This window comes from Clarias gariepinus, chromosome 11 (assembly GCF_024256425.1).
Source record: "Clarias gariepinus isolate MV-2021 ecotype Netherlands chromosome 11, CGAR_prim_01v2, whole genome shotgun sequence".
In the NCBI taxonomy this organism is placed as follows: domain Eukaryota; kingdom Metazoa; phylum Chordata; class Actinopteri; order Siluriformes; family Clariidae; genus Clarias; species Clarias gariepinus.
In genome coordinates, this window is record NC_071110.1 from 27,348,832 (window position 1) to 27,359,258 (window position 10,427).

The window sequence follows — 10,427 nt, forward strand, 5'->3', positions numbered from 1 at the left end:
CTACGCTCCTTCTCCTTCTACCATCATGCCCCCGACCACGCCCATCTTTCCTATATGCGTAGCGCTATACATTATTAAACACCATAATCTACCTGGATCTAATCCCTTTTTTTTTTTTTTTATAAGACAGTATTTGTCCCTGTTTTTCATCTCCTCCTCATCTTGTAGTCACTGTGCTCGATGTAGGAGCAGCGCTGGGGTCAGAGTATGATATGCAAATGGACTTGCTGCATTAGTATTCATTCCTGGCCTCCTGTGTGTTGCTTTCTCACTCTTTCTCTCCCACGCTGATTCTGGCAGCACTGTCCATCCATTTCAAACCGAGACATAATCAAATATTCTGTTTGACGTTTATGCCCTTTTGTTGCTGGTGTAATTAGCATAATCGTTGCTTCGGTGCATTAGCAGTGACCAATCTACATATTATTAATCAGAAATGTCTCGACAAACTAGTGCAGCAACATTTCATATCTAACGCCACGTTTTTAACAGAATAAACAATTTTTTTTTTGCATCATACTCTTGCTTATACCACGATGTCGTTACATCCATGACATTACATCATTACATACATGAGTGTCTTAAGCGTGATCGCTCAGGAGGTGTTGATTTATTTTCTATAACAGCGGCTCTGACAGTGGTGGTGGTGCCGGTAAGGTGTATAATATTGGAATTCATTATTGTTTCTATAGAAACAACTCATTCACAGGGACTTGTTTGGTGAACAATTTGCATAATCCAGAGCTCGGTAACATAACAAGCTGCATTTATTTTCTGTCTTTCCAACAACAACAACAAGAGAGAGAGAGATGGAAAAATAAGTGCTGGAAGTGTCTGAGCTGATATAACATAAGGGATGACTGAAAACTTATTTCACTGATGTGTCACAATTAATTAACAGATTTGACCAATTAACATTATGACCACCCTTACACAAAGAAAAAATGTTTCCCTATATACTAACCGTCAATATATTAAATGATTTAGTGTTCTGATAAAAATAAAAAAAATTATAATGTTAATATTCCTCGTTACAACGCTAACTGATACTAACTAATAATAACAAGCAAAAAAAGATATTTATAATCCAAAATATATTTACAATATACATAATTATATATTGAAAAATACATAAGGAATTGCCGCTTTTCAAATATTGAGAAATATTTATTATTTCTCGTATATATTTCTATATATATAATTATATATTCAAATATATTTAAATGTATATCTTAATGTATGTAATTTTATATTCAACAGTATACTTCATAATATATTGAATTTAATTATAGATAGATAGATAGATAGATAGATAGATAGATAGTTTTTTTTACAATATGCTTATATGTTAATATAGTTTAAACAAAATGGACTTTATAGACATTAATCATGTATAATTCTTAAACATGCATAAATATATAAATATCCATACAAGGTCCATTCATATATTGCAATATATTAATAAATATAAGAACTATATATGGAAATGTATTATTTAATATATTGCATATTTTACAATATATTGCCATATTTTTTTTTCTGTACCCACCTACAGTAATATTGGGCAGGTCCCCACTTTTGCCACCATAACATTAATGACCTGAGTGTTCTAATACCTTTCTTTCACAGCCAGCATTAACCTTGCTGCCTAATATATCCCACCCACATCCAGCCGCCATTACAAGAGATACAAGCAGTCCCCGACTTACGAACATTCGAGTTACAAAATTTTCGCAGATAAGAACAGACCACCATTCTACTTCAGTTTCAATCACAGATGTAGCTCATGTGTCTTATACAAAAACCAGAGTGCTCCAGATACAGATATTAACAATTTTAGAGAATATGTTCAGTGTGTAAGTGAATGTATAAAATGTCCAAAGTCCGGTATATTGTATGTGTATGGGTGTTGGGGTGTTGGAGAAATTAGTCGGCCTCACCAGTTTCAATAAATCAGTCCAAAAGCACGATGATAGAAAATGGTTGTCCTAATGGTGAATAATGTTGATTTTGGAAAATCCTCAACAAAACAGAGTTCACAGTCCAATACAGTGGAAAACAGCTCTGAGACAAAATTGTGTCCTGGATTCCACTCGCGATTTAATGGGGCAGAGACAACAATGTTACATTTTACATGTGTGAAATTCATTTCCTTAGGCACGGTTATGGTTCTTGGCCACATGATGGCAGTGTGGGAAAGGGGACAGATATTTAGTCAAGCGGATTAGTATGCTTTACATTGTAAATTCTTGTCAAAGGCATATGAGACTCACTTTGTCGATCTTAAGAACAAATCTGACTTACGAACGTGCTCCTGGAGCGGAAATCGTTCGGAAGCTGGGGATTACATGTATTGAAAATGTTGCTACTGTAAAAAAGGCCAGATTGTAGTGGCTAGGGCCAGAGCAAATCCAAAACTGGTTCCAGTAGAAAAGTGTCAGAACACACAGTGTAATACTATTTAGGGGGACCTACTCAATATTAGGCTGGTGGTCATAACTAGATGCTATGTCTAATCAGTGTATATGCATGATGTATAACAAGTAGGATGTGGCATTTTTAAATTCATAACCTTGTTGAAACGTTTCCAGAATGTTATCTAACAATGCTCCCTGAAAATAACAAATATATACAGTATATATTTCTTAAAAACATCTTTAAACTTTTTCAAGCCATTTCCAGAAGATTATCATGTTCAAAAGGAATATCTGAATTGAATTGTTCGAGGAACAATTTAGCTGGGTAATCCCAGGCAATTTGCTGTGCTATAAGAGGAATAGAACACTTTCGGATTTGTTGTTTAAAAACAATAACTAATGTTAATCAACGCTGCATTACACCACTTTATTTTTTTGTTTTGTTTCTTAGAAAAGTTTGATTTTTTTTCCATGCCATGTCTACACAACCCTATAATTAAGATTATTATAAGGTATAGTAGGTATGGTGGAAGACATAGTAAGGAGAGCAAATTAGTGTCCAGGATCTGGAGTTTGATCCTGAGCTTAGTCTACATAATAAAAAAATTTTTTTACTGTCTCTGTGTGGGCAACTTCCAGGAGCTCTGGGTTCCTTCCATCCCCCACACAAATGCTGGTGTAAATGTATGTGTGATACAACATGATGGACTGGCATCTAAAGCGTATTCCCTGCTTGCACAGTGTTCCCAGAACATCGTACAACATCATGAGACCCTACAAGCTCGAACTATAAAATACAATCTCATTCTAACTCCTACACTCAGCTACATTACCTACCTGCTACCAACATTTTTTTTTTTCTGCATTGGTGCGCAGACAATCAGGGCTGTTTACTCACGACCCGTCTTCACGCCGTTATAGTTTAGCAGATTGTAGAAGAGGAATTCTGGCTTTCATGCTGTGCACATAATAGGAAGCATCGCTATCACCACCTGTTTTCTGCTCACACAGGAAAGAGAAAGCATTCCCTGTGCAGGTCTCCAAGCCGGGTGACTCAGGGATAATCGTCCTTAGGAGAAATGAAATACATAGCAAGTTGAAGGCCAGTGTCGGATAGATAGTAGCAGAGTAAGCAGCTGATTAAGCTTGTCCTCTTTGACTTCATGTCTGGCGGGGACGTTCTTGCAGACCTTGAGTATCAAGTCTCTGATACACACACCGCAAATATTGCCTTGCATTTGATTTTAAGACTCCCACTGTGATTTCGTGGGATACGAAAACCTGCAATGAAACAATGACTGTATAACACAGATCTTTCTTTATACTGTAAGTTTTTATGTACAGTATAAAGACATACTGTATGACGTGGTATATTACTGTCTGATATATTGCATTGTATTGCATTGTTTCATTGATAGTAAGTAGCTTAAGCAGAACTACTGCACAAGTCATTATTGCACTGCGTCATCCACTATGCATCTTTGCACCATCCATAATTGATGTTTATAACTGTACTACTGTATATTCCACCCATATTTATCCTGTATATTTTATATGTATGTCATGTTGATCATGTTTTCCTCTTGTCTTGTTCACTGCACAATGTTTGCACAGTTATACGTTTTTTTTCTTTATCACCTCCTGCACCTTCCGTACATTAATCACTCTCATCCCTGTACATATGCACCCACACCCTCATTAACAGAACCACATCGGTATTTACTGTAAATAGACCACTTATACACTTCTGGTTGGATGCTAACTGCATTTCATTGGCTTTTTTTTTTCACGGTGCCGTGCAAAAGTATTCATACCCCTTGAGCTTTTCCCCATTTTAATGTAAATGTATTTTTTTGGGATGTAAAGTGATAGATCAACACAAAGTGCCACATCATTGTGAACTGGAAGAAAAATGATACATGGTTTAAAAATGATGTTGTTTTTTTTTTTACTAATAAAGGATGTTTTTCTATAAGGTTTGTCGATATTAAATGGGATAATGAATGCGATTAATCTAGAAAACTTAACGCATTACAATTTTAACACTAATTAACCATATGGCCAAGTTTAAACACTTACCTGATTATATGTGATGGCGTTTAACACAACACGGTTAATAAGATGACTGAGGAAACATCAGCAGGTGTGCTGAATTTAAAATTGCGATTAATCGCGATTAATCACAGACTATGACTGTGATTAACTAGATTAAAAATTTTAATCGATTGATGGCAATAATTTGTATACATGAACTTCTGAAGTCTTGCAGGTATCAGATGTCCTGATATTTACTTCTTAGCACTTTTATACGCATTTGCAGTAGATACTGTATATGGGATGAGAAAACAAAGGTCATGTTGAAGTCAGTGAGACAGAATTCATTTCCTATTTTTGATGTTTTGTTATTATAGCGGCAGAGCTCGAGATTGTGTACGGATCGCGACATACTGTATACATGAAGTAATCCTTCGCTGTTGAGTTTTCTGTGCTGAAAATAAACTATTGAGCTGGTCATGATTAATCCAGTCTAAACATGGCAGTGTACCCTCGGCTGCCTACACTCGATATCTTTTATCCATTTCAAAATACACTGTGAAAATACGGTAATTGACCTGCTAACATTTTGATTTCCAGATTGATTGTCAGCTTTCAACGTGGAGATGCATTTATACTGTAGTTCTTTAGAATCGACGTATATGTGGTTGTTTTGTCACGTTAACTTAAGAAATCCATTTTCAGTTTACTCAAGAACTTAAACCTCTTCCTTTTTTTTTTTTTTCAACAGCATAGATGTCAGAATCCAGCAGCATTTTTTGGAGCTTGGGTCATAATTGAAATCAGCTCTTCTCCACCCTGCATGACTACACGGTCTGTTTATTGTGTTCACTGGTGCCAAAGGGGTTATTAAATCCAATTCTAGTTTTCCTTTTTATGGCAATTATAAAAAGGCAGCACAAGTTTTCCTCTCTCCTCCTTCTCTCACACTACGTCTGTGGATGTTAACTGGAATGTCAGTGCTCTCGGTTTTTTATTTTTAGCCCTCGACGTGTGCGCTGCCGAGTGCCGTGCTTCATTTGCTGGCTCCGATTTAACACTTTGCCTGCAGATAAACATCTGCACGACTCGCCGTGGGTACCCAGATGCTTAAATAGAGCTCTTTAATGATATGGATATTAGCATTGAATAAAAGAATTAAACCATGTTTCCGTTGTTATATTAGAAGAAAGACACAGCAGACAATGATATGGGAACATTTTTGGTGTAATTTGGGTTGATTTTAGGGCACCGGGGCGAAATGGTTAGCACTGTTGCCTGCCATCTCCAGGGTTTGGGGTTCGAATCTTCTGTCTGTGGGTACTTGACTTAACTCCCTCAGTCCAAAGACATGATTTAGGCTTAAGTAGCCTTTCCATAATGCCTGTAGTTTCGGCGTGTGCGTGCTTGTGCCTTGTGATGGGTTGGCAACCCTTTCAGAATGTACTTTGCCGGCTCTTGTCTTTGCAGAATTCGTCTTTGCCGAATTAAATTTTTTTTTTTCAATTTACCCAAGTCCAGAAATATTAAAACCATTAAAATAAGTATTTGTTAATTTTTCTACACAGCCTATCCTGTACAGAGTTGTAGGAGGTTTGGAGTCTCTCCCAGGAGACTGGGGACACGATGAATTGGTCAGTTCATCTCAGGGCAAGTACACACCAGTTATCCTAATCTTCATGTCTTTGAATTGTTTGAGGAAAACTGAGCACCTGGAAGGAACCCACCAATCATGGGGCCAAACATGCCAACTCCATGCACACATACCCGCCGCAACCCATGGCGGGAATCAACCCCTTGTCCCTGGCGGTATAAATCCACGGTGCTAACCACTACACCACCGCACCGCCTGAAATAAATATACGAACTGAAAAATCATAATTAAATCAGTCGTACCCATATGGTGATGCCATATCGTTTCATTCGAACACTACATTTTTATATCTGCTTTATTCTGGTCAGGGTTATATTTCTGGATCCGCTCCCTGAAACACTAGGCACAAAGCAGATGGACTCGCATCTCCCTGGACAAGTTCCCAATTCATCTCGGGATAACACAATCTATCCACAGCCATGTAGTAATCTTCTGACAGAGCCAGTCGAAATATCATACAGTAGGATTATGCCAGCACGATGCCGGCCATTTTTTCCCCACCAATACACGTGCATCATTACCCAAAAGTGTTTATAAGTGTTTTTTCCTTTATTTTCTCTCGCTTTTTATATCACAAATGCTGATGATTTTCAAGGTGAGGAAATTTAAATGATTCCAATTATGGTTCCAACGATGGTTCAGATGGTGCTTTTAATGTGATGCTCTAAAGAAGGGCTTCTTTTATGCAGTCTTTCCAAACAGCTTATTATTATTACTGGTGTTATTGAGGATGCATTTACTAGGAGATTCTTAAACCTGACATCCTCAAGAAAAAAAAGGATCAACAACATCTAAGCAATTACATTTTTTTTTATGCCTGATTTTCATTCACTCGTCTTCATGCTCTGCAACTTGATTGCTCTTATATGGAATGTTTTTTTAAACTGCCTGTATATTGTATATTAATATAAATATGTGGATTTGTGTGAACAAAATGTTTTTTCGTTATTCTGTGGAGGAGTTTCACTTATTCTGGAGTCTGGCCTGATCCTTGGAGCGTCACAGTTAAATCAGCTACTGTATATGGAAGGTTTGGTACTTAGAGCTCCACATCTGGACCTGACATAGCACAATATGTTTTCATTATGATTCATAAAGGTTTAAATGATATGCAAATCTCTCCTTTGTTTACATTTACATCTCTAGTGCTTGACGCTTTCTCTTTCCTCTTCTCAGCCTGAAAGCCGTTCTATCCAACCCGCCTGCTAATGGAGCGTTAGACCTTTCCGGCATTCCCCTGGGAGTGAAAGATATGGAGCGGCTGTGCTCGCATCTGAAGCGGCACGCGTCTCGCCTTTCCAGCCTGGAGTTAGGTTTCACAGAGCTCACAGACGAGGCCTTTCTTCTGCTCCTGCCCACTCTGGCGTCGCTGCCTCGGCTTGAGACGCTGGCGCTTAACGGCAACAGGCTGACACGAGCCGTGCTCAAGGAGCTGACGGACACCCTGAAGGAACCCGACCGCTTCCCCAGCATCACGTGGATCGACCTCGGGAACAACGTGGACATTTTCTCACTGCCGCAGTCATTCCTAGTGAGCCTGCGTAAGCGCTGCCCCAAGCAGGGCAACCTGCCTACCATCATGGAGTTCGGGGAGAGCCAGGCGAGTGAGCCGGACGCCCGGCCGGATGAGGATGACACTGATAACACTGACGATACAAACAAGACGCTTAGTCTGGGCGAGCTCAGGTCGGAGGTGGACTGTGACATAGATGGAGAAATGGAGATTGAAGAGATGATGGAGGAGCTGCTCGACTTTGATAGAGAAGTCAGAGGTCCAGATGACGAAGACAGTGTGTGGACCATGGAAGAGCTGCGTGCCGCGCGAAGACCGTACGAAAGACAAAGCAATGGAAAAAAAGCGACTAAGGCTGAAGGCGAAGAAGACACACACAGCCGAAGCTCACAGCTGTCGTGCTCTAGTCAATCGCAGGACTCTTCGGCAGTCTTCGGGGATGTGAGGAAGGACAACGGTGCGGATCGGGTGCCTTGTCATTCGGGCGACATGACCTGACCAGGCTTTGCTTAATTTAGAAGTCGTAGCCTTTAAACCTGTCTTGTCCAAAGAGTCAGGACTCAGGAGAGACCCTGCATTAGAGCGCTCACAGGTCGGCATAATAAATGTCAAGCTAGTATAAGATCAGAGCGGATGATTCACTTAAAAGCAAGAGACTATATGGCGAATAAATTATATTTTGTGTATGACGTGGATAAAAATTCAAATTATACCACATTATGAGGTATAACAATCATATTACAGTATATATAAAGTAAGGTAGGATACCCTTTGCAGTTTAAATGCTTCTCTTTCAGGTAATACCCCTTGGTTATATGGTCCTAACGACCGACTTTTACCTATGTGCCTGTCTGACCCTGTTAACGAGGAGCGTGTGCAGATGTGTGATGGTCTGACTCTGAGTGGGCGCGCATGCTTTTCCGGTACACACGGGGATTGTGATATACGAGACAAACGCTCCGGCTTGACATTATTAGTCTAGCTTGAAAATATCTTTCTCCGGCTATGCATCCGTTTCCACGTCCCAAGCAAGAAAGAAAATGTTCCTTAGCCTTTGAAATGCATGTCGCGAATGTCGGCGCAGCCTGTACTCCTCTGGAAAAACAAGAGGGAAGCAAAAAATGTCAAGGATGCCCTCGGTTCACCTTTAGAAACGTGTTGTGCTTTATGATGGACTGGCACCAAAGATGGATCAACAATTAAAAAAAACATAAATGTCCCAATTATTATTATTATTATTATTATTATTATTATTATTATTATTGATAAGGTATCAAAGCTTTGCTCTTCCTTTTATACAGAACTTTCTAACATGCTCTATAATTGCAATTTATTTGGTATATATATTTTAAAATAATCACCCAGCCACTGTATTATTGAGTATTTGTTTAAAAAATTACGCCACATTTATATCCATCCACATATTCACCAAGTATTTCTTCACCAGCACATACAGTACTTATGCTCCAGTAGATCCAATCTTCAATATATTGAGTATCTTGAATACAGTTTAGTACACGGCTCATATTATCCCTCTTTCTGTGAACGAGCCAATTTCAGGTCTTACTCTATTATTAAATGTTCTTTTACAGAGTTTCTGTAATAAATATATTATTTTGTAAGGACCATATTCATGTTGCAGACTGATTGATTTAACCTTTTTTGATAATCATATCAAGGCAGTAAGAAATTATCGTGAAATTATATGTTACCCAGACAGCCTCATAACACGCCTTCGGAATTTCATTCTTCAAAAGCCTCAAGCCAGGAGAAATATTAAACATATAATCTTAATATACCGACCTATCAAATTATCTACGGTCCTGTGGTTTAACATATTACATAAAATATTACTTTTGTCAATTTACATATTAATCTTTGTTTAACATGTTTTATTTAATAGTGTTCAATATTGATTTTGTAATTAATTAATTAATTTTATTTTGTTATGGCGAATAGTTTCCTGAATTACTAACAATGCCATTGTAGAATTAAATTAAATTTAAATAATGATATTAAATGAAAGTTTGTTTTTCTGCTGTGAGAGACTGATGCAGCAGCGCTTTAACTTTTATTCTTTTATGCTTTAATTTTTATTCTTTGCTAGCTAGATAGCTAGCTAAGGTTAGCCACATGCTAACATTCTCAGCAGCCATATATGGGAGACATCTCCCCTTAGCAATAAATATGCAATAAATAGTCTATACACTTAGACCGTTTCAAAAGCCAGTGCAACTTTAACACTACACAGCCCACAAGAATTTTATTAGATTCTTGCATGGTGAACAAATATAAAATCTCTTTCAAACACAACAAATGAAAATAGCCTGTTAAATGATTAGCATAACATTAGAGATGCAGTTGATATATCTTGATTTTTATGACCCTTAAGGAATGTTGTGTATGTATGAAAAAATATCCCAAGGGACTTAAGACACGAGGCAGGGTACACCCTGGACAGCGTGCCAATCCATCCTACCCTACACTACAGGCAATGTGGGAAGGTCAGATAACCTGATCTGGATGTCTTTGGACTGTGGAAGGAAACCCACCGAGCATGGACACTGAGGTGTGAGTCGAACCCTAGACCCTGGAAGTCGACGCCATCGTGCTAACCACTATACCGCCATGCCAACTGCCTAAGTTTAATATTCATGCCAAGTGCAAAAAAAAAAATTATATATATATATATATATATATATATATATTTACATCATATATGAATTCTGACTAAAAGGTATTTAGTATGACACTACAAGTCTTATCTTGGCAGAATCTGCTAATGCTTCTTCCACAAATATTATACCTA

The 10,427-nt window shown here is 38.2% G+C and overlaps 1 protein-coding gene across 1 annotated transcript in view; it reads left to right on the top strand.

Annotated features, from left to right (window-relative positions):
* The window catches only part of lrrc75a (leucine rich repeat containing 75A), a 29,635-nt gene extending 20,387 nt beyond the window's left edge, over nt 1–9,248 (top strand). Inside the window, exon 4 of the mRNA XM_053506681.1 lies at nt 7,282–9,248. Within this exon, the coding sequence (XP_053362656.1) occupies nt 7,282–8,116 (835 nt within the window). The 3' untranslated portion in view covers nt 8,117–9,248. The remainder of the gene's footprint in view (nt 1–7,281) is intronic.
* Nucleotides 9,249–10,427: the final 1,179 nt, after the last annotated feature.